Source organism: Tauraco erythrolophus, chromosome 22, assembly GCF_009769465.1.
Source record: "Tauraco erythrolophus isolate bTauEry1 chromosome 22, bTauEry1.pri, whole genome shotgun sequence".
Lineage (NCBI taxonomy): Eukaryota > Metazoa > Chordata > Aves > Musophagiformes > Musophagidae > Tauraco > Tauraco erythrolophus.
Genome location: NC_141486.1, coordinates 5877884 through 5902182, shown reverse-complemented (window position 1 = coordinate 5902182; position 24299 = coordinate 5877884). Strand labels below are relative to the sequence as shown.

At 45.4% G+C, this 24299-nt stretch overlaps 2 protein-coding genes across 9 annotated transcripts in view; one reads left to right on the top strand and one right to left on the bottom strand.

Moving 5' to 3' along the window:
- DNM1 (dynamin 1) overlaps positions 1–970 on the top strand; it is a 71001-nt gene extending 70031 nt beyond the window's left edge. For both annotated transcript variants that reach the window (XM_086625334.1, XM_086625333.1), the window contains exon 22: positions 727–970. In XM_086625334.1, the coding sequence (XP_086481460.1) occupies positions 727–787 (61 nt within the window). In that variant the 3' untranslated portion in view covers positions 788–970. The remainder of the gene's footprint in view (positions 1–726) is intronic.
- Positions 971–3468: 2498 nt separating this feature from the next.
- Positions 3469–24063, bottom strand: GOLGA2 (golgin A2). Of its 7 annotated transcripts, none has more exons than XM_086624941.1 (28): positions 24013–24063; positions 22533–22655; positions 22099–22179; positions 18594–18728; positions 17917–17960; positions 17707–17770; positions 17180–17239; positions 16633–16713; positions 14830–14868; positions 14256–14318; positions 13940–14033; positions 13065–13171; positions 12437–12495; positions 12065–12206; positions 10973–11062; positions 10684–10791; positions 10497–10584; positions 9645–9991; positions 8714–8827; positions 8201–8425; positions 7829–7932; positions 7657–7729; positions 6884–7037; positions 6672–6739; positions 5959–6061; positions 5592–5698; positions 5217–5385; positions 3469–5122 (listed from the first exon to the last, which is right to left on the bottom strand). In XM_086624941.1, exons 1-28 carry the CDS (start codon positions 24058–24060, stop codon positions 4872–4874), a joined length of 3141 nt encoding a protein of 1046 aa, XP_086481067.1. In that variant the 5' UTR covers positions 24061–24063; the 3' UTR covers positions 3469–4871. The 7 variants fall into 7 exon arrangements, with proteins under 7 accessions (XP_086481067.1, XP_086481064.1, XP_086481066.1 ...); XM_086624938.1 differs by having other exon boundaries at positions 7657–7745; positions 7833–7932; XM_086624940.1 differs by having other exon boundaries at positions 7657–7745; positions 7833–7932; positions 9645–9988.
- Positions 24064–24299: the final 236 nt, after the last annotated feature.

Here is a 24299-nt window from a genome sequence, read left to right as displayed (position 1 = left end):
ATCAGCACAGTCCTGCTAGAGTGAAGTCCGAGATAGCGCACACACCTCAGCGTGCAGGGAGCACACGGACCTGCTCGCACTTAGCTCCCCAAAAGAGCTGGGGAGATGCTGCTGGTGACACTGGCTCCTGCCAGCAGTTGCCCTGCATCATCCCTTTTGGCTGACTTCCCTGAACCCAGCAGGGAGAGGGGAATAGATAATGCTGCTCCCCCCTTGCAAATGGACAACCAAATGTTTTCAGGGAGTTTGCTGTGTAACGTTTTGTTAAAAATATTTCTGCTTTGAATAAGCACATCTTTCAGTGTTTTTTGGGTACTGTGGTGACTTCTTCCGTAGCCTTTTCTTGCATGTGGATGGTACGTGTTTGGGGAAACTTGTAACCGTTGTTGATCTCAACTCATCTTCTTAAGGTTTGTTTTTGCTTTTCATGCTACATGTATTAAAAAAAAAACAACTTGAGAATTAAAAATATATCAACCCTGTACATCTCAGATGTCATGTCTCTACCAGAGCTAAATGAGCCACCTGTGTTGCAGGCTTTCAGCTGGGCCTGATTCAGATTTAAGTTATGTTATTTCAGTGCTATTGCTCTTAATTTCTGTTGTGGATCCTCTATTGTTCTGATGCCAGTTCCTTTCTGTATTTTAACTATTGTTTTACTACTTTTCCCCCCTCTTCCTTCCCTTCCCCTTTTCCTTTTTTCTTTTTCTTGTCTTTAAACTCCAGCCGGCCGGGTAAGGCCAGTCCCTCCCGCCCAGAGAGCCCAAAACCACCATTTGACATGTAGTCCTGCTCCCTCTGAGACTCTTTGCCTGCCTCTTAGCTGTTCTGTCCTGGAATGGTCTGACTCCAATCTCACACATGGCTTGTTTTGTTCGTATTTCGTGACACGCACATATCAGATGTGACTGCAGTGAAACTGGTTTGTTTGGTTGTTTGTTTTTTTTCCTTCCCAGCTGCTTAAAGGAGTTAAACGAGTATATTGTAGTAATGAGAAATGTATCTTTACTGTTATAAATATCTATAAATATATATATAAAAGATGAAAAATCTATATATGTCCAAGTGTTTAAAGCCATTTGTGCTTCCATGTGGATTTTAGGAAATACTTAAGTAGGGAAAGAATATCTATATACACATATATATATACACACACATCCAAAAAGTTAACCAAATCCTGATGTTGAGTTTTTGAGCTGATTGTTAAATTCTCTGCTGTGTGCAGTTGGGTTATTGTATTACCCCAGACTTGTGGGTGAACTGTCTCAGTGCTGGTAGTAGCTGTGATGCAGTTTGTGATCTACCTGTCACTCTTGTTTATTGGATGAAATAAACTATCATTTCTGTATAATGAAGATCTCCATGACTAGAATAAAGCCATCTCTCTTTCTCTTGCTCTTTCTCTGGGTCATTTTCAAACTGTGAATAACCATAACCTAATCTTTTCATCCCATAGAGCTTAAAAAAGCTATACATGCAAGCAGATGGTATCCCTAATAGGGAAGGTGGAACAGATCTGCATCAACAGTGATATCCGGGAGCTGCAGTAGAGTGAACCAGCTCGTCAGATGTGGAAGTTTAACTCACTTTCTCCATTGTAAAGGAAAATGCATTGAGGTCCTTCAGGACATGCAGGAGGTGGGAGTTTAGCACACAAAATGGCTTTGCTCTTAAAAAGGTGTTTCTGGCCAGGGTGTTTGTGGAACATGGTAAGCAGGTGTTGAGTTGTGGTTTCTCTGGGATGTGGTGTCTTTCAGGCCCATATCTGAAGTGCAGTCTAACATGCATGGCAGCTCCTACTCGGAAGTTGCCTTTAGGCTAAAGTGGGATTTTTCCCCTAGTATAAACTGGATAAACCTGTTTCTACCATCTCTATGCTAAAACAGTGGGTGCTATGGGTCTTCAGTCATGGTTGCTGCTTCTCAGTGACAACTGCATTTCTTTGTAATTCCTGGAGTTAGCACTGTCATCATAACGATTGCAATGGATTCCTTAAACCCCTGTGTAATGGGGCTCCAGCACTTCTGCAGGAAGAGACCAGGAGCATTGGAGTTGCTGACTTAATCAGTGACACAGATTTAGCCCTGATTGCTCTTGGCCACTGCTGGCTGTGGTACTTGTGGAGTCTCCCTGGTACCCTAGTAAGATTTTAGTAAGTTAAATCTCCTTGGAGACTTTATTTGTGGTAGATACTGGTGTGGGTTGAGGGAATAGACTAGGTCTCTAGTGATTCCTTCTGTGTATGTTCTAGCTATCTGTCTTGCATGTTTTTATGGGTTGTAACTTCAGCTTCTACGCAACTGAGGCAATAACCATTGCTTGCCCTCCCCTGTATTTTTTTCATCACTGATGTTATATATAGGGTTGTTCTTAAATACTATTGTATTTTTGAAAGCAAAACTATGTATTTATTCAAGTAAATATTAGAGCCTTATTTTGAAGAACTAGAAACCTCTCATCTGCTGGTTGTCATAGGTTCAATATGTTCTGCTAAGAATACTGGCTACCCTGCCTAGGCAAGAGAAACTCAGTCTACTGAGCTACAGCCTTGTCAAGCAAAGTGTCCTCTTTCCAGCACAACAGCTCTTGGCTGCTGTTCAGTGCTTATGGCCATTAAGAAGCATTTTTCCGCTTTTTCTCAAATCTAGAGGTGCGGAGGTGGTTCAGTTGCTCCAACTTAGAGCTGTTGTCTGTCAGCTGAGTAGTGGTTCCTGCTCTTAGTTCAGTCCAAGTAAAGGTGGGTCAGGGAAATGCTCCTGAAGCAAACAGGGTAAAAAATGGATCTGAACCTAGGGTCTAGATAGAAGTGCTAGCCAAGAGAAATGTCTCAGGCTTGTCTACAGGAAAACATTCATGAAAGCCAAGTAAAATAGGGCATCAACACCAGGGCAGGTGTTTCTAAAAAAGAATTCATTCTTCACTCTTTTTCTGGTCAAATTTCAAGGTGATGTATGCAGAAAAAAAAGACATCTAGTCAGTGCCCATCTGAGTAAGTTTATTCAGGAAGCAAATTTGTAACAGAATTAAGTCACCTCTGCAACAAACTGCAGACCTTCTTCACTGGTCTTGTCTCTTTCACAGTACTAGAGCAGAACACCCAATAAATATTTATCCTGTTTATAATAATGCTTTGTATTAAATCACAGCCCTGCCCCCATTAGTTATGATACAGATTTATGAATAGCCTGAGCAGCCATAAACACTGCAAAAGGCTTAGTCTCTCTCCAAGGAATATACAGCATTTTACACAGATACAGTATGTACACAAACCCATGCAGCCAGGAGCTTGGGAGCCCATGTTGCTTCTGTTGTGCCAGTAACAGACAACACTAGTGCTGTTCAAACAAAAGGAGTTCAAAAAAACAGTTTCCATCTTCCCCTGGTGGGTTTACAGGAAAGCACTAAGTCTGTGCATGCTTTTTTCAGTTTTATATGGAAACATGAACAGTTGGGGGGAAAAAAAAAAAACCAAAAACAACCACACTTAACCTGCTTCTGGCATTAGAAGAAAAGCTCACTCTACCATGCTGGTGTACCTTGGACACAGAAGAAATGAACTCTGTTGACAAACCCAAAAATTGATACTGCCTTCCTGTGCTTGCATCTCTTATCATGACAGGCAGGTGCTGTATGCTGCTTTGGGCACTGGCCCAGGCTTGTGTGTTTGGATCACATAGCTGTGATGGTTTTCCTTAAAACTCCATTGCTGAAGCTAACCATCCTAAGGACAGGTATTTCTTGCCTGAAAGGCAAATTCAGTTGCAGAATATCCAGGTGCAGTTCACTTCATCACTTGCACACCTAAGAGATTTGCTTTGCTGCTTCTTCAGGGGACTCTATCCTCCCACCATGTTTTGTTTTCTCCTTAGAATTAGGGCTACAGCTTCAAGGCAGTGCCAGGTGATAGCTTTATTCCTGATGTGCGTCCCAAGAACTTAAACAGGGGCACAGAATCGGGGATTCCACCCATCTAATGCTCTCCTTACCAAAATGGGAGAAAAGGAAAGTAAAGTGATGGAAAACTAGAACCCCTAGAGTCGAGAAATTCAAAACAAAGCATGTTTATTAAGTAGTTTCCTTTTACTTATTTCTCCCATTTTTTAAAATAAATAAAACCTTCAGACACATACAAGTGAAACACATCATCCTTCAAAGTGCAGTTACATTTCCACCCCACTCCCAAGAATCACATAAAGCTTTGTCAAGTAACCAAAAAAATTCCAAAGGCAGCCCTGGCTCCCTTCCCCCCGCACTGAGAGTACATGGGTCTGTTGTGCTGCCCAGGAGATGGATCTTTGGGCTGCTGAAGGCTGACAAGGCCAGTTTCGGATACAGTTGCAAGAGGCAGGCTGCAGAGGAAAGGGGGAAGTTCAGGATAGTACATAGTATGAAACAAAACCCACCTGTTTAGAGTCCAAAGAGTTTGTTACCAGAATAAGTTAGTTACTTCCAGAGCACTGGAAAGAACTTAGGCTGATTACAATCATGAGTGACAGCTCAGAATTGCTGCTTGGTCACTGTTGTGAAGGTGGCTGCTGGCAGCAAAGTCTGGGATAAGGGATTAAGTCATTTTTCCCAAAGTCATGGAATCCCCTTCCCCCGGCCTGCACCTGGCCCAGGTGAAGTGCCAGCACCAGCTGCCTCCCAGAACTAGTCTGAGTCTGTCTGTACTCCAAGCACAGCAAGTAACAGAAGAAAGAGAAAGGGAAGATGAGGTCTAATGCTCAAATTCCATCTGTGCAATCCCTCTTTCCTGATGTCTTTAAACATCTGTTCTGAGCAAGGGCACTGAGCAGAGGTATGGGCACATACAAGTCAGTTAAGTCCTTTCAGGCTCATAGAAAATTGCTGTAAATAAGATTTAGTGCCGCTTAAACTACCATGATTTTGACCTCATCGTTCTCATCAGCACGGTAGAAGAAGGGAATGCAGGGGTTTTCCAGCAGGGAGCCCAGCCTCTCCTGAGGGTTCTGGATTTCTCTGAGAAGCTGCATTATTTGCTTTGCTGTGGGGTCCTCTTGGCTTGGCTGAGCGGCTTTACTGTCAACAGGGGAGAAACCGGATTGATGAAGAACAGCAGCCTCTTGTTCTGCTTCATCTGACAAGTTCACTTCTCGTAACGCTGTAAGGAACACAGACAAGGCAGGCAGGTAACTCTTCCCATCTGTTCCCTCGGGTTATTCCATTTTACAGAACTCGTCCTGGCTGCAGCTTACCTTCTCCATCAGTAGCGTTCAGTTCGATGCGCCTCTCCACTGGAAGTACACCTTCGTTCTGGCTTGCCAACACCTCTGGGTTTTCAGCAGCTGCTACATACTTGCTGTACCAGTCGTTTCTTTCCCTGACCAGACGCATCACTAAGTCCTGCAGATCCAGTAGTTTCATCTGCACCAAAGTAAAGGAAAGCTCATGAAACATGCACATCCCTGCAGCTACAAACGCTGCTCCATGGTTTGCAGTCCTGCCTCTGTCACAAAATTAGCAACTTCAAAGTTCCAGCTAGCTGAAGAACACCACACCAAGGTTTGGACTGTGCAAGTGCTCCCCAGGCCCGCCCTGCTTGAAGTAGTACTACAGAAAAGGTTCCTTGCCTTCATCTCTTCCTTGTCCTGAGCCAACCTGCTGATGTACTCCTCCTTCTCTTGGTGTCGCTGTTTGAGGATAGCCCTTTGACTCTGGTATAACGCGATATACTCCCCTAGAATGCAAGAAGCGTAAGGAGTAAGCGTTAGCAAGACCAGGGAACAAGCCTTTCAGTGAGCACAGAACTATGTGGCATGGGGATCCAGCAAATGCAACTCTGGTTTGGAGATATTGCCTAGCTAAGCAGCAGTAGGAGACCTGAACTGCTGGGTAGCTGGAGGGCTCCAGCTTCAAAAGCTGTTGGGGACCTTCTATTCCCCAATTAAATAATGCATTGAGTGAGCTTCAGCTTGTGCTGGTGTTGCCTAAACATACCAATGGTGTCTGTTTCCCCAGACAGCTGTATGCAGCGATGTTCCAACTCTTCTAGCCGTTCCTTCAGATCAGCTTTCTCATGCATCAGGTCTGTGAAACGGGACTGAACACAAAAATTGGTGTCAATCACCTGAACTGCTTCATGTACAGAGAATGCCTGTGTCAAAGACAACACCCTCCATTCACATTGGTCTGAGCCTAGGGAACAAATCTTGCTGCCTTTGCAACTTGGCTCCAATTGGATGCTAAAAAGGAACAGAGAGGAGAGGGCAAGACAGGGAAGGTGTTAAAAAATAATCTCTGCATTTTGGGAAGCAGGAGGGCTGGTGAAACAAAGTGCCTTTTAACCTTCTCATTGCTGCGCCAGCACAACTCTGGTCATACTTGGCTCCAAGAGACTGCAGGCCACCTGCTTCATCCCAGCAGGGTGAAGACAGTCTGGTTTTCAGCCATTTCTTCAGAAGAAGGCCACAGATGAGTGTTAAGCCCTTACACTCAGTCTTTGGAGGGGGTGGGAGGGGAATTTCTGCTGAAAGTTTTCCTGTGCTGAGACAGGCAGTGATAAGCTTTTTAGGAAGTAGCTTAATTATTATGGGACATCTGCTACTTATTCCCCTACAATTTGTCTGTGTGTGCTATGAGAGCCTGACTCTGGTTGGAAGTCTAGCCGAGCAGGGTAGCAGGGCTGAAAGAAGATGAGATCCTTTGCTTACCTGTAGTTTCTCCATGGCAGTTTTCAAAGCCTCGTGAACCTCCACTGGAACAGTATCCATAGTGGAATCTGGAAGGAACATGTGTAATTTACAGTTCCTCCTTGGACATGATGCACTCACAAAACCTGTAGATCTGTTTAAGAGGGGCCAGTGCAGCTGGCTGAGGCACCCCTCCCTAGTCTTACTGTCCCCAAACTGCACCAAAGCTTTACCTCCACCCAGCGTGACATTATGTTGCTGCTCCTGCCTCAGAGCTGTTATTTGCTGCAGGAGGCTTCTGCAGTGCTGCCTCTGAGCAGCCAGCTGCTGCCTCAGATCTTCTCGCTCCTTCTCCACTTGGGACATGGCAGATGTCAAGAAAGCCACCTAAGAATTCCAGAATATGCACATTAGTGCTGCTCCTGTGTGAGGCGTGATCAATGGTACATCTCAAACAGAGTAGCAGTTTACTCCATTTTGTTTACAGGTACAAAACCAAAGTACCAAGTGAGTGCCCTGGAACTAAACCAGGCAGCAACTACTGCGTTCTTTTTTCTCATTCCCAAGCAGTAAAACCACACAGGTTAAATACTAGCTCTCACGATATCTGTTTGATCACAGTATTCTCCAATTATGACTGTACTTACAGAAAAATGTAGTAGATATTTGACACCATTCCTAAATTACCTTCCAAACTAGAGAGAACCTAGTAATCATCAGCGTAACTGGAGAACTACTCTGCCAGCTGAGTTGTCTTCATCATTAAAGCCACTGTCAGACTTCCAGCCTGTCTTGCAAAGATGCTGCAGAAGTCCTGTTTTCTCTGCTGCTGTGCACAAGAACTTCTACACTTCCCTCATTACTGTGCCTCAGCTGGTAGGGATCACAGCTGATAAACAGCCTACTCCATGCACCAAGTGGAACCTTTCTGCAATTTAACCTGCCTCCTTTTCTAGGCATTTGTTTAGAACTAAAACCAAAGGCTTTTCTACCCGTTAAGACTCACCATTTCTTCATGGCTTTCAAACTTCTCTGGGATCACAAACGAAGATTTTTGCATTTCTTCTGTCATTGCTTCACTTTCAACTCCATCTCCTGTAAAAGGAGGAAGGTGAACAAAGACGTAATAGCACCGAGAGCCCAGCTGTACCTCCTCCCTGCAGACCAGCTGCAGCTACTCACCATCTAGTCGGTGCAAAATCCTGCCGTCCAGGTCTGCTGCTAACTGACTGATCTGGGCCTGCAGCTCTTTGTTTTCCTTAGCTACAGCTTCTAGGCTTTCCTGCAAGAGAAAACCAGAAGATCACTGAAACGTGTGCAAGCCAGACTGCCAACAGTCACTACATCTTCAGGCAGTAGCACCACACACACACAAAAAAAACCCCACTGCTTCTGCTCCACACAAGTGTCATTCACCTGTACTGCCCAGGATAGAATCACAGAACAGCCCAGTTTGGAAGGGATTGTGAAAGATCATCTGGCCAACCTTTCACTTAATGTAGTTAAGCAGTTTTCCTCCTGTCTTTCCACTTGCCCCTTTTTACTGTTACCTTGGTCTGCTGCAGCTCTTTCAGGTGCATTTCCACTGTCACCTTGCCCTGAACTTCCTCATGCTGTAGCCGGTCCATAAGCTGTGTCTGAAGCAGGTACTGTTTGTGCAGTTCCTCCTTCTCGGCAGACAGCTGCTGGTACGCCACGGTGTATTGTTGTAAGTGGCTGTAGTACTGGTCCCGCTGCTCCTGCAGACTCTGAGCCTCCTGTGTTTTCAGTTCCAGCTAACATGACAAGATAGAACCATCACATCAAACAATTTCTGCCAGAAAATCTAATCCATGTGATGTGATCCAAACTGTCAACGTTGCCCTAAAGCCACCAACCAGGCAGCCAGCCACCATCTGCCCCCACATGCTGGTCCCCCACATCAGACAGCAGACAATGGAGAAGGCTCCCAGCTGGATCATTACAGTACCAATTTCCATCCTTCCATCAAAGTTTGGAAAGTTGCCAGCAGTTTGCATAAACCGCTACGTACCTGCCCTGCCATCCCACCGGCTGTCACTTACCGTCTCTTTGAGCTCCCCCAGGTTCTCCTGCAGCTGCCCAAGCTTCTTGGCCAGCTCCTTCTTTACATGTTGCTCTGACTGTAGGGCACTTGTAACCTCCATGTTTTCATTTGTCTGCAAGACAAATACCACTGTGTAAGGAAACTGCCCCAACCAACATAAACATGTACTCGGAATAAACTATGTTTATTCCCGATTTGTCAGATGCTATCCCTTGTGTTATTCTGGAGTGTAATTAAGGGCCATAAATTGCCTGTTCAGGGCAGTAAATCACTTACAGAAAGGTTCAGAAGATGGGAGAACAAGGAAAAAGCCAGGGGAATCAGTGCTGGGACAGTGCCAAGAAGAGGCCTGGCACATCACACAGCCTGTCAGCTCCAAAGCAGATGGGTGGCATGTATATCCCAAACAGAGCCACGGACATTCAAAAACAAGAAGAGTTCAGAAAGGACTAAAGAAAAATCAGCGGCTAGACCATGTGTCAGTTTGCTCGGGCCCCAAAGGGGAAGCCATTACATTGAAAGAAGCAAGCAAGAGTAAGGATTCAGCTCCAGGGCGGATAAGAATGACAGCAGCAGGACAGAAGACTGCTGAGAACTACTTCCTCATGGACAATTACATGGAACAGAAGACAGGTATCTTCAAGGGTAAGAGGGCAGGAGGAATACTCAGGGAAAGAAACAGCCTGACTTCCAGGGAATGAGAGGGAAAAGGAAACTGCTCTGGACAAAGATACTGGTTCATCTGCCAGAGCACCTGAGGGAGTACAGGGAACCTCCTGGCATGGCAGTATGTATTGCAGAAGATGGAGCATCCATAACTTCAGAGGACAAGAGACAGCTAATGCTTCTGCCAGTTTTTTACATCTGTGCTACAAAAGGATTGCACCAGTGAGGGAAGCAGTGGGAAAAGATGCACAAAAGAGACATACCAGTTTGACAAACCCATTCTGCAGCTCAGCCAGCTGCTCCTTCAGCTCCCGATTTTGGCTCAGTGCCCTACTGATGGTGGCCTTGTCACTCTGCATGTCCTCCAGGATCTGCTGTCTGTCCACAGACTCCTCATTGTAGCGCTGCACAGCCTTCTCGAGTTCCAGCAGCCGCTCCTCCTGCTCCCGGTTGAGGTGGCTCAGCTGCTCGTTGTCCCGGACCTGGGCCTGGTACTGCCCATGCAGTTCCTCCTTCTCTTGCTGCAGCCGCTGGATCTCTTCCTGCAGACTCAGCTCAGCTGCTGTGGGCTCCGCTGGTGAGGAAGGCTCAATATCCATAGGCTTAACTGCTGAGGAAATGGAATCAAAAGCAGCTCAGTCCAGGGGCTAAATCGCTGTGTAATACACATCGCTATTACATACATAAAGCATACCCTAACCCATAGGGCTCTGTGACCCAGCAGGTATCACCAGCTACAGTATCCAGTCCTCACTGCAGCGCACTGAGAGGAACGAAGGAGCAAAATGACCCCAAAACCAAGCACAGCATCCTGCTGTGTGCTGCTGACTCCCTCAGCGCCCCAGCAAGCGCATACTCCCTCCCCAAACTCCTGGGCCAGAGAGGCTGACAGTACAGTCAGGTGGATACTAAAGACACAAAGAGTCTGCTGGTCAATGACCTGAAGTAGTCCAGTTGCTGTTTGCTGGGGTATGAGGTTTCTTTGGGTCACCGGGCCTTCAGCTGCCTTCACGGCTTCAGAGCATCAGACCTACTAGCAGGTCCTTCCTGCACAGCAGGGACAGAGTTAACCAGCTGGTACTCTGCAGCATGAAGTCTGACTCTGGAAGCCCTACCTGATTTGCTCAACAGCTCTGTAACATTGGCTTCCAGCTCCCGAATTTGGGCCATATGCTTCTCCTTTTCCTCTGCCATTGTGTGGACCTGCAAGGCCACACAAGTGAAAGGTAAAACAATGTTCACAGTGCGTTCAATCCTGCCTGTGTTTATCAAAAGCAGCTGTGATACTGCCCCAGCTGTTACCTGCTCAGAGAGCTGCTGTACCCGCTGCTGCCAAATGCTCCGCTCCTCCTTCAGTTTCTCCACATACTGATCTCTTTCTGCCTGCAGCTGCTGAAGTGACTCTGAGAGCTGTTCAAAACAAAATAAACCACAGAGAAAATCATATTGGCTAAACAGATTTGGCAGTGACTGTTTAAGGGATGAAGCCTGAAGAAACCAGGGCTAATGCAAAGCTCATGCTGCATTCTTCTGCCACACAAGTTTCTTTACAGAGGTCAAGATTTGGGTGATATTTCATACAGCCTCATACCTGAGCAACCTGGGTTTCCAGGCTCGCCTTCTCCTCCAGTGCCATCTGCAACTGCTGGTTTGCATCCAGGCTCCCTGCCTGATTTGAGAACTGCCAACCAAAATAAAAAAGTTATGGCAAAATCTTAATAATTTCTCTGTGGCCTTTCCCTTGAAAGTAATGTGCCACATGATCCATGTTGTAACCTTTTATAGTTTTTCAAAGTGCTCCAACTCACAGTGAAGTTCAATGAAAAAAAAAAAAAAAGACTGAAATCAAAAAGCTTAGATTTTAGCCCTGGAAAACAGGCTGAACTAGGAAGCTCCTCCCTATCACCTCTACATTTACTTGTTTTTTAATTAAGAAAATCAAATCATTTAGCTCAGAAACTGTGCATTAAGTCGGAATTACACAGCCAGATCAGATGGTGTAAAAGCTTGTGACCTTAGAAGTTGTCAAACATGTCAGGAATTTAAAGCCAATGTCTGGAACATGTCAGTGGACTAAGCAGCAAGGCTGGCTCAGTTGAGACACAGTACTTTTCCCAGAGGAGTAGCAGCTGGCTTTATTTCAAGGGTAACTTAAGCCACTGTCAGGGAGGGGAAGGAAAAAAAAAAGAGCAGTTTCTTCCCTCACAGGCTCACCTTCATACCAAGCTTGCTCTTGTTCTCTGAACTGCCAACAGCTGGCTTCATGCATTCCCTTTCTAACCGGCTGCTTCTCAGCCTTCCCCAGCTGACCCTCAAGTTGCCACTGTCCAATTCACACCTTCTGCTAGGTCACCCCCACTCAACTGGTTTCTCAGTAAGTACACAACTGAGGAACCAAAATGCACAGACACAGGCAGGAAAAGTCAGTGTGTTTCACACTTGGTGTGTTCAGTCGCCCTCTCATGTTGTGTAAAATCCTTTTAGCAGACCAATGTCACAATGTCTTTCAATCTACTGCTCCAACTCCTTAGAACGCAGGCTTTCTACTCCTTGGAGCCCTTGCTGAAAGCCTTTTACTAAGAGGACGTCTCCATGGGATTTTGTGCCTCCCTTTAAAAACAAGAGTTAAGTCTTATAATGATTGGTGTGATCTACCCTCACATCCCAGAAGTATCGTGGTTACCTGCTGAATCATCAGTTCAGCCATTTCCAGTTTCTTGTGCAAATCCTCCATATCCAGCTTCATAGCTGAGTTCTTGGAAACCAGGGAGTGAACTTGCTCTGACAGCTCTGAATTCTGCTGCTTCATTTCCTCACTACTTTTGCTGAAACAAAGTGACATCACTGTATTTACTATGGGTTTGCTGATGTCCATATCGTAAATTTACAATCCAGTTAGAATCACAGAAACGTGACATCTAGTGTTTTGGTTTTTTTTTTAATTGAATATCTAACCTCTCGAGTCCCCAGCTGTGGTCTGTGCCCCTTGTTATGTTCTGTGGCTCTACCGAGACGACTAGTGTTACTCTTGCAGTAACAAGCAGAACAGACTTACCTTCGTTTGTACAGTTCCAGTTTCAGGTTGTCTCGCTCCTTCACTAACTCTTTATTATGCTGGAGAAAAAAAAAAAATTAATTCATCTACAGGCTTTAGACAAACAAATAAGATATTAAAAAAATACTTCATTTCACCTTTAGCAGATCAGCTAAAGTGGAAAAGGTAATAATTTTGGCAAAATCCTCAGGACAGGTTTGCTTAGAACCTCCTGAATTTGCCAGGAATAAATCTGCTCAGTCTTTTCACATGTGATGCTACTAACTGAACATGAAGTTATTTCTGCAAACTTCTGGAATAATATCAATACTAAAGTGCCTGTTTAATGGAGACCCCCCTGTAAGAAGGTCTCAGTGAAGCTTCTGTTGGGTGGAGCTGGCAAGACTAATGAAGTAAGGTGCCAGATCTGAAGGCAGGAACTAGACCATATGATTAGTGGTTACAGAGACCTGAATGAAGTTGGCCTTGATCATGGAGAATACAGGGCTTTACAAGGTTAATTAACAATTAACAAGGTTAATTTCTGCCTCTTCTCTAAGCAGGGACTACAGATCGTGCAGTAGTGTAGTGACAAGCAAATAGCCGAAGGCAGAGCTGCTGATGAAGCACGAACAGAGGCGACTCTTACCTTCTCTGACTGTTTTTGCTGCATAGAGATGGAGGACAGGGTACGTTCTAGCTCCGATACCCTCTGGCGGGATGAATGTAAACGAGCAGCAAGGCTTTCAGCTTCTCCTGAGCAAGTCAGAGCAGAGTCAGTTGAGGCTAGACCACAAAGACCTTTTTGGAACTGGCGGAACAGCACTTTCTACTTTGTCAGCAAGCTCCTAAGGCAGCACAGAGCTTTGTAAATCAGTAGACCTGGTTCCACTGCTGGCTCTACAGGTAAATCACCAGCAACTCTGGGCAGTAAAGCTTTCTGTAACTCCCCTATTCACTTTTAGAGGGAGATGGAACTTCCTTTGCAGAACAACAGACAATATAGGCTTTGAGCAACCTGGTGTTGTGGAGGGTGTCCCTGCCCATGGCAGGGGGGTTGGAACTAGATGATCTTTGAGGTCCCTTCCAACCCAAACCATTCTATGATTCTATTAATATGTTGTTTGTTTTCCTAATAGAATAAATTGTTCAAATTTAGTTCAGAATGAAAGGCTTGGGTAAAACCTACATTAACATGACAGCTGTATGGGAGGGAGGGTGGAGAAAAGGGAACAAAGTTTTAAAAGAATGAGAAGAAAGTCAGAAAGGAACAGCCTGGGGTAGTCACCAGGCCCAAACAGGGCTGACAAGGCTTTAGAGATGCACAAAAGAACCTCAACTGCCATGGGATCAACATGGTCCCCTTTGGGGGCAGCTGTGATGACAGAAGCAGCGACGGTGCCAAGTACTGCTCATTAAGGAGTCAGCGAGTCTTGTGAGCCGGCTGCCAGCAACTGTCATGCCTGTGACTTGAAATCTACAGTTCAACCAACAGCTTGAGCTGGAGTGCTCACAGCCAGTTACCTGATTTCTGCCGTGCAGCTTGTTGAGTATGTCCAAGGGCTGTCTGCAACTCAGACTTCTCAGAAACTAGAATTCCAATAGTCTGGATATGAACCTTTGGGAAAGGAAAATCAGCTCAGCGTACAACTTCTTTGCCACAAAAGGATCATTCAGTAAAGGTAAAGAGCTCTTGCAGTTAAGTACAGTCTGGCTGACTGACTCTCCCAGTTTTTCTGAAGGAATGGACTTGTGGCTTCCAGGCTGAAGACTGAGTGGTCAGTAATCCAGAAAACAGCAGAAGCCAAGTGATATTACTGTAATGGAGGCTCCACCTTACCTGTAGCTGTTCCCTCAGCGCTGCTTGCTCTTTAGAAAATTTCTGTTCAAACTCCTTCTTTTCCTGTATAAACAAACGATGCCTATTCAGCACAAAAACGTAAATAGTTAACCCTTGTTCTATGTCAAACTGAAAAAGCAGTGATTCATTGGTAGTACTTCCAGCATCTACATGATACCAGTATTTTTAAAGACATACTTCGATCTTCCGTTATTTGAACTACTTCATTATTTATCCATCCTGGAATGGCAGTGACAGCATAGTGCAATCACTGCTAGCATAAACGTGGCAGTGTTTGGAATGCAAGCTACTGGCAAGGACTTCAACTGTAATCTCCTGCCTCCACTGCACTCCTCCCATACTTGAGCATTTAAATATTAGCTTTTCTCAAAATAAAAACACAACCTGCCAGGCTTAACTCATGAAGTCAAAATATTCAACCTTATGCCACAAATGAAGCTGAATCTAACAGAAGACAGGATCACACATGCCTGTGCCACAATATACTATACTTTCTGCTCCTCAGAGAAACAGATACCTATTTCTGTATCGATCCCAAAATAGGACACACTACCTTCTCCAGCTGATTCACTGCTTCTTGGTTCTGCTGTTTCTGTGGAAGAAAATTAATGCACCTGTATTAAGAGAAAATTTTCTCATACTGCTGAAACACATTCTCACTTTAATGAAGTAGGATACAGGCCCAATTAATGCAAACAGAATTTTCATTACCCTTTCTGTAGAAGACTAGGAAGTTCATCTCAGCTATTAAGAACAACAGATTTAAGGCTCCCTTCACTAATATACTTTATATGTCAGATATGTTTTTCATTGCTCAGTACATTACCACAATTCTTCCCAAATACCACTACTGAAACCCCTGTAGGTTTACATCTGAGTATCCACCAACTGCAGTTAAACTTGCATCCCACATCTGTGAAACTAAGCGTAGTAACCCTGGTGTATTAGGATAATCACCAAAAATGCTTTTTTTTAAAAAAAAAGCAACAAACAAACCACCAAACGAAAACCTTTAACTGACACCTTAGACCCTTATCCCACTTAGCAACTGGCCTTTAAGTCATGCAGAGCTGCACCTACGTTGGCAGGCTCCTGCCAAAGGTGGTATGAGAAAAAGCTGAAGCAAAGAAAAGGGATGATTCTGTCCTAGCCGATTTCAATCTTATGGATGAAGTATCTGGAGATCTGTAGACTGTACACAGTGCATCTTTGGATAAGAGGTGAAGGAGAGAAAAGTGGCAGTTGTCCACCCAGGCTGCCACACAAACTGCTGCTGTGTTTGCCGTTTGCTGCTGTTGTCCCCCTGGCAGTTTTCTCACAGATGCCTCACAAGTAACTACATAATTAGTAGTTCTTCCCTTCCCAAACAGCCAAGCTGTTTCTTTAGTACTACTACTTCAGTGCATTTTGAAACATGACTACAGATGGAAGAGTGATGAGTAAGAGGTTTTGCTTCTAGCAATGCCAGTGCACAACGTAGCCAGGAAAAGCAAAGGTGAGACCACAAATGCAGCAAAGGCCCTAGACAGTTCCAGGCAAACAGAAAAGTAGGCAAACTAGGAAAATCCTGGGTGGGCAATGCACTATACTAGGTACCTCTGCAGCCTAGCTAAAGGACAAAAAGAAACAGATGGGAAAAAAATAACCCAAAACCGAAAATAAAACAACACGAAGGGTCATGGGGAACACTGGGAAATGCTTAACTTTGGGAAAAGTGTAGTTTTAGAGACGAACAAAACAGGGGCAAGTATTTCACACAAGAAAGGCTCTTTCCAGACTGAAACAAGTCCACTTAGCTGCATTTCTTGCAGTGTTAAAGCTGAAGGCGAAAAGCAGCAGCGGGAATCCATGCAGGCCACAGGACAAAGCAGTTCATTCATCGTGCCAAGAGAAGCTGAGGATATGATCAGAAACCAGCCCCAGGCTCCCTCTTAGACCTATTGCTCCCATTCTGCTAACGTATTTAGAACAGCATCACCACCTGCAGAAACAGGTTTTCACACTGCTGCCAGCACCAGAGTTCCGTATTTCAAGGATTCAGACCAGGACCAGAAATAGCTGTTTTATCAGGATGCTCATCATTGAGGGAAAGCATGACGAGATCATCAGAGCACACTTAATGGAAACAACAAAACTCTGTTTCTTGTTCCTCAGATGAGCCAATACATTCACGAGTGCCCTTAGACTTTGATCCTCTTGACAGGTTTTCCATACAGCCCATTTTGTTCCTTACAAAGTGCTCTGTAAGCAGCCTTGCTTGTGGCACTATGAGAGAACCCATAACCTTGCAGACACCCAGAGAGCATGGAGGAGCAGCAAAGACAACGTCAAACTTGTTGGTTGGATTGTTTCTTACCAATTCCTCTATCTTTGTAACGAGCTGTTTGTTAGTTAGATTGCTGGAATCCAGGGCTACTGCCAGCTCCTGGTAACGTGTCTGATGGGCACATGCAGACAGGAGAAAAAGGAAGGAGCAGAAGAGGAGGAGGGGAGGAAAAAGGCAATAATTAAAAAGAACAGAAAAAATAAATCATCATCAGTTTGATATAATCGGATTCTCCAAACACAACAAAACCTATGGTTTCAACAAAAGCAGCTGGGACATCAACATATTTTATCCATTTCTGCCAAGGCTTCCTTTTGACATAAAACCGAATCAAAGTAAGAACTGCAGTGACATGGAAGCCAGATTATCCCCAGTCCCCAAACCAGAAACGCATCCGATAGCTGCCTTCTGCTGCTGGCCACAACTACCCGACTACGGCACAAGACACCACCAGACAGCTACGTATGTGAACCGTGCGTTGTTAGGTCTCATGGACACTGCTTTAAGCACAGAGTCCCAACAAGTGACCAAATAAAAAAGAAGGGGAAAAAAAAAGATAAGACTGAGAACAACTTACTTCCATTTCCTTAATATTTGTGGAAGAAACAGCACTTTCCCCATTCACATATGACGTAGACTAGAAGTAAACCAGTCAAGTGAGTCAGTTTTATTCCCCAAGGCAACAAATCAGTATTAAATAAGAACCAGCTATCATAACAGCACTTCTTATAGCATCTTTCACTTCACAGTACCACAGACAGGCACAGCAAACATACTTTTCTAGGGACAGATGCAGACTTCCCCTGTGACAAGCTGATGTGAATTATGCAGACTGACTTCAGATTCTTTTCCACTAAATCAAGAATACATCTTTCCATGAATACATGCTGCTCATTCATCCCACTCCGCTTTTCTTCCTACCGCTGAAATTTTACATTCCTAAACCAGGAGTTTTGCTTCTCAGCGCTTAAACATCTTATTGTTTAGCACGATGACTGCAGACACCTCTGCGATTGAAGAGTGTTTTCCTGAGCTGACTGCTTAAAGCTCCACATCAAACATCCAGAGAATTAATAGGACAGATGGATTGAAATGAGGCCGTACCTGAGAAACCAGGCCATTGAGTTGTTCAGACAACTGGCGGAGACTTTCTGTTGACGAGAAAGACCTGGGAACAAAGAAAGACCTTGCAATGAAAATTTCTGCCAGAGAACCGCCCAAATCAGAACAGCACTGAGGAGGAGTAAAACCTTAATTTGTTGGACACTTTGTTTATCCAACAGCTTTGCAACATGATTCCAAACAGACACTCACCTGTTCTCATCCAAAGTGTTTTTATGATCCTCAGCTTCATGAATCTGTGGATTGAAACACAAAAATTTACAAGCCTGTAAAAAAAGATGGGAGTCGCGTTTGTGAATGTGTCACTAAGACTTGATTACACATGGGCTCAGGTTCCACAGCATCTGTAACTACCACTTCCCAAAGAAAGATGAACTTAAAACTACCAACTCAGTCCTGGCTTACACATAATTTCTGAGTGGTGTGAGCCCAGGCTTCCTGGAATGGAGAAACTTAGGTGTTACAGGCTTTATGTTTGCTGTTACTATTTATCAGTGTAATCAACACGTTTTACTTTGCGGGGAAAAAACTTCAACTGAATCTTTAAGTAGTGAAATGAAGCGCAGATTGATCTGATCAGAGACCTTCTGTGTTATTAAGGGCACTTTCTGCTAATGAAATAGGAGAGAAGGGGAAGGAAAATAACAGCTTTGGGAGACGTGTGGGCATGTGCACGCTAGTACTCTCTACGCTCTCACAGACAGATGATGACTAGATGGAGAGTGGAGAATGTATTTTTAACGGGAAAATCTGAACTAGTCATGTCATATTTATGAAGATCAGAAATAATATTTATGAAGATCTTTCTCAGAAAACACATGATATCATTAACAATGGCTCAATGGCAATATTCATGATGGTTCACAAACCTGTGTCAGCTGCATGCTCCCAGGAGCAGGCAGAACAGAACCAGAACTAGGTAGACTGTTGCTGTTAGATAGCACGGGGACATCAGTAGCAAGCTGTTCAGCATTACGAGTGGCAACATCACTGTCAAAGTATGCCTGTCACAAAACACATCACAGGAATTACAGCCTTCGTGCAAAACGGAGGAAAACACACATGAGCACATGACCTTCTGATCTGCCTGTGAAAACTAGACAGATGTAAACAATCCGTCATTTGGAAACACGTGGAAGGGAATCTGTGTTCTCCCCAGAGCAAACAGGTAACTGCATCAACCCACAAAAAACCACCTCCCAGATCTGTGCCCTCTCAGAGCCAGTCTGAAGAACAGGTGTCCCATCATCAAACTGGCTTCTTTAACGTGGGGCAGTAATGTCACCCAACTCTGAGCTCACACACTAGATTTACTGCAAAGGATTCCCCAAAAAGCAAGCGAGGGCAAACCCAGAAGGCAGTTGCTCTGCTTTGAAAAGCACTGCCTTCAGGATGTGTCTGGGGAAAACACGGACCACTGTATGCACGTTAAGATGGAAAAGAACAGGTTAGTGACTGCTTGAAAACTGGGTTAGTCAAACTCAAATGCTCAGTGAAGTTTGTGGCAAGCCAAGGACCACAAGCTTAGAAACACGACATTTACAAACTGGCCAAACTGAACGGGGCTGGGAGCAGGTGCCTGTGGCCCTGCTGAAGCGATGGATCCCATGACTGGAAGAATCTAAACAGAAAAGAGAAGGGCTGAAAAACTTTCTGGACAGCGATGCAAGTTCTCTTCCAGCCTCCGTGGGAGGATGAAGAGCATCTGATGACACCTCTACCAAGCCACAGTGAACTGGACAATTGCATCTGGCTTGTACAGCATCAGAGAGCCATGAAGGCCCCGAGCAGTATTCTAGTGGTTTATGGCAATTTCTTTTATTTCATCATCCAGCTCTGCTAAGTCATCATTTAACAACACTATGAAGCAAATGAGAGAATCTCTCAACATTCAGCCCCGCAATATATTGCAGCTCTCTGCTATTCCATCTGAAAGCTCCCTCTTACTTCAGTCACTTCCCTCTTGGCACGTCATGGCAAACAAGAAACCTCTCTCTTGGCATTCCCTGTTTACCTGCTCAGCACTTTGCTCATGAATCAAGCAGCAAGAATACAGTAACAGTGAAGGCAGATTTCATGAAAGCAATAAGCTGGAAGACTGAAGATGGAAACAGAATTTTCTCAATTTCTTTTTAGCAGGACAGATAATTCTGCTCTCAAGGAGCAATATATGTTAGGTGCTTATAGGAAGGTCCACTCCCTTACTTCCTCCAGCTAGAGGTTACTTCACCTTTATTGGTTCAGACACTCATCAATATAGAGCATCAGATGGACAGGACGAGTATCATCCCCAGTACATCTCAAAAATGTTTCCTTAATTTTTTATGATCAGGATGTTCTTTTTGCTTAATGCTTCAAGGCACAAAAACCAGTAACGTGCCTTAACCACAAGAACCCCTTCCTTCTTCCTCCACAATAAGCAGTTTTGAAATAAATTAATAAAAGAACCCAACAAACTATCTGAATACTTGAATTTGTTGGAAACCTAAAGAGTTAGGAGCACGACAATTAAATGGAAATCATGCACCATGAGGTTCTAATAACACAGAATAAAAAGTTAGTAATTCTGTTCAGCTTAGCATATAGCAGGATCCATTTGCTTTCACACAAAGGCTCCTATTTTGCTGGGTTTTCTGTGTTTCGCAGCCAAGAAAGCTGGAGTGGGTGAGATGGGAGGGGTCTGTCTCCCAGTAAGGCACCAATGGCAGCAGCAGCTCAGATGCCAACGATCGCTTTTCGGCCCTATTAGCGTCGAGTGAGTTTCTGAACAGCATTTTCCTGACTCAGGATTTTTACAAGATGGTAATTGGAAAAAGAAATCTTTCTTTCATTACATATTGCAATTACAGATTAGCTTTCAAATTATTCCTAAAGCCCCAGACACAATAATCCACAAATTCCATAAGAGCCAATCAGATCAAAATGTATATCTCCATGCTAAGGAAGGAGAGAAAAAAAATAGGAAAACAAGAATGAATAGAAGTAATAAATTCTCCGTTTTCAGAATGGGACTAAAACTTCACGGCAAGACCAAATGCCATCTCAGCAGCAGGTGGACCACCCATCTTCACCTCACCCTCCAACATGAAACAGTCTCCTTCTCTGAGATCTAACTTATGCTGAGCTTACGACTATTAAGTGAAATTAGTCCCCATCACAAGAGTGAAGCTTCAATCAAAACATGATTTCTGATGCTAGACAGGCATATCCAGCACCCACAAAGCTTGCAGGAAGTCTTCCCATCACTCAAGTTCTACTGATACGCAACCTACACATAGAAGGTCCAGGTGGAGGAACTTTCTGCTTCCACTTTACGTGTTGGACAGAACGGCTGCTGTATTATCACACAAAAAAGAGAGAAAAGGGATAGGAAGGCAATTCAAAGTGAATTCCATTCCATCTTGTGGGTTTCACTGCATCTATCTGGTAGCCCTGGTGATCACTACAGTTATATTTACTGCTGGAGACACACGGGTATGCAGTAAATACAATAACAAGTTACTTTATTACAACAATGATGGGGAAATGAGCTACTAAAATGATGGAAGTGAAAATGAAAAGCATAGCAAACAAAATTGCAAGAAAATTCTGGGCTATAAAATTTTACTTCTCTGGGTTTCTATCACAATTTGAGCCTTATTTAAATAAGCTGACTGCCTGAAAATAAGGGGTTTTTTTAAAAGGCTGTTTGTTTATGTTTGCTCCTGAACACATTTCTATTGCTTTTTGACATACTCCCTGCTCTTTACTCTTCAGAAGCTTGGGAACGTGAAGACACTAAAGCCTGTAAATGCTTGACCTGAAGTATCTGACTTCCAGCCTAAACACGTTTAAACCCATAGCACTTCCCAGACTGTACATCACCTGTGCCAGTTTCATCGCCTGTCATAGTTTGGCTGGAATAACTAGACAGTTTACTCAGGTCAGCTGCTTGCCTGGAGATGGGCAGAAACATGCCCTTCAGAAATGAGGCTCCAGGAAACAAAGCAATGACACGCAGAACAGGAGAAACACAGACTAAGAAAACACTGCCTCTTACTAGGGCAGTTTTCCTCAGTGGGTCAGTTAGTTTATTGCCTCACCCCAAATTCCTGGCTTTCCTCAAAGCTCAGCTGTCTCGAGGAGTTTTTGACAAGGCTCACTTTTTCACATGAAGTTTGACACAAACCAGAAGGAAACAAGCACTTACGAGCAATGGAAACGCATGGTAACAAAGAGCTCCATGTTAATAAAAACAGCAACAAAACTCAAGCAACTGACAGCGGACATGTCAGGACAAGGCTCCATCTGAAAAAATCGAGGCCAGTGTAAACGGAACCCGAAGCATGCAGCAGGGAGAGCGAGTCACTGCGAGGGACGCGAGCACTGCCTCACCTTCCTCTTGTCCAATGAGGGTATGGCTACCCCATTGGAGCGGCTAAGGTCTGACACCAGCACCTTCAGAATGTTCTGAATCTAAAGGAGGCGAAAGAAAAGGGGAAAGAGAAACGGCTCAGAAAAGGACAGAGAGAAAACGTCAATCAAAGGCAGCCAAAGAACCCGGCATCCTCCAGCTTGTTAGGAGCACGCACCTCTGGACACACCCAGGGTGGATCGGACACCGCGTCGGCACACCCCGACTCTCGCGTGCACCTTCCAGTAGAGGCAGTTGTGAATACTGCACCACACTTCGTGCACTTGCAACGCAGGCACCTACGCCACTCACATCGTACACCGGCGTAACCATTCCTCATCTCCAGTCACGTTGTTCGGGAAACCAAAGAGCAAGGAGGTGGCAAATGATCTGGGAGAAAGAATGAGACACTCACGTTCTCTGGAGACTGCCGGTCATCGTTGGTGGGGGTCTCGGGTCTACTGCCTTCTTTAGTTTTTCGTTTTTTCTTAGTTCCTGCAGTTGCTCCAGGGTTATTCTTCTGCTGATATTCCTTCAGCTGTGGAAACAAGAAGAATCTTAAGTCCAAACAGAATATGCTTTCTATGAATATAATGTCAAAAAAAATCCCACAACAAACTCCACTGGGTAAAAAGACAGGACAAGTGCAAGGACAAGAGAAACACCCTTCAAAGATTTTGTCCCTCTGAGGGGAAAAAAAACAAAAAACAAAACAAGACCACAGAAGTCTAAAGTAAGAACTAGCGTGATGGGTTTATGATAAGATGCTTGGAGTTGTAAACGTTCAACTTTTCTATACAGCTGATGATGCTCTTGGGAAACAATTTGATGCTCCATACTGCAACTAAAAGGGGATTAAAAGAGGTATTTTTGGGTTATTTTAGCGTTATAACTAAAAGCAATAAGGAAAAATTAATCCAGGGCAACTAATCCTGAATGCAAGTGAAAAAGCAGTGCCTGATAGTAAGATCTTCCACTCTGTGAAAGATTTTAAGGAAAATTACAATTCCCAGAGATAACACATTAATACAGATAGAACCACAGAATGGTTTGGGTTGGAAGGGACCTCAAAGATCATCCAGTTCCTACCCCCCTGCCATGGGGGGATACTGTAATAACTGTGGACTATGCGTAGGAGCTATCTGCAACTGATTTTTAAATCCTATCTATTTTACCCAGGAAAAGCCCACCTAATAAGCTGTAACTTGAATCCTGCCACATCTCCCGGCATTTTTGTGCGTGTTATTGAACACCTGAGCCCAAACCGAGCGAGTCCCGGGCAGTTATGTAAATTACCCGCGTCCATCGGCCGCCCCCCCGCCACGCCACCTCCGACAAAACACCCGGTTCCCCCCGCCGGGCCGGACTCCGGCCGGGCAGCGGGTGCCTGCGGCCGCGCTTCGGAGTCCAGGTGGGGGAAAGAAATAGGAAGGATCCCATTATTCGGAGGATTTCAAAATGGAAGCCTGAACTGCTCCAGGACACTTTCCCATTCCTATGACTTTGACACAAGAGGCGCGTCCCGGCACAGACAGGGCCGAGCCGCCCCGGGGGAAAAAAATAAGGGGAAAAAAAAAAGGAAAAAGGAAAAAATAAAGGTGGTGTGTGTGGGGGGACACACACACAACCGAACCAAACGAGGCAGAACGCACAGCACCGCAGCAGCCAGGCCCGGCCTCTCCCCGGCCGCCTCCCCCACGCCGGGGGCGGCCGCCCGCCGGGAAGGCCCGGCCGCAGCGCCGGACACCCGGGGGTCCCGGCGGCGCCCCCCCGGAGCGACCGGGGCGGCGGCGGGCGGGCCTGGCCCGCGCCCCGCGGGGGGAGCCCGGCCCGGCGGCTGCGATCCGCGCGAGGCCCGTGGAACCCGCCCGGCCCGGCCCCCACCGGCCCGTCACCTTCTTCTTGGCCGCCGCCAGCCTGCTCTGCCTGCTGCCGTCCGCCATGTCCGCCCCGCGCCCGGGCCACGTCAGCCGCGGCGGGGAGCGGCGGAGGCGGCCGCCAGGCCCCGCCCCCGCCCGGCCCGCGCTGCCGCTGGGGCGGCCCGGCCCCTGCCGAGCCCGGCGGGCGCCGCTCTCGGCGCTGCGCCCCTTCGGTGCCCCCTCCGCGCTGACCCAGTGCCGGGCAGGCACAGCCCGGGGGGCGGCCGGGCGCCGCTCGCCCTTTGTGAGCGCGTCCCGCAGAT

What these genes read in the sequence shown, in the direction of transcription:
- GOLGA2 (XM_086624938.1), bottom strand. Translation starts at nt 24,060, where the DNA reads ATGGCGGACGGCAGCAGGCAGAGCAGGCTGGCGGCGGCCAAGAAGAAG. An exon ending in AGCAAAAACAGTCAGAGAAG is followed by an intron (nt 12,496 to 13,064) that starts GTAAGAGTCGCC and finishes TTTTTTCTCCAG; the next exon opens with CATAATAAAGAGTTAGTGAA. An exon ending in TGGGGAAACAGACACCATTG is followed by an intron (nt 5,699 to 5,958) that starts GTATGTTTAGGC and finishes CTTGCATTCTAG; the next exon opens with GGGAGTATATCGCGTTATAC.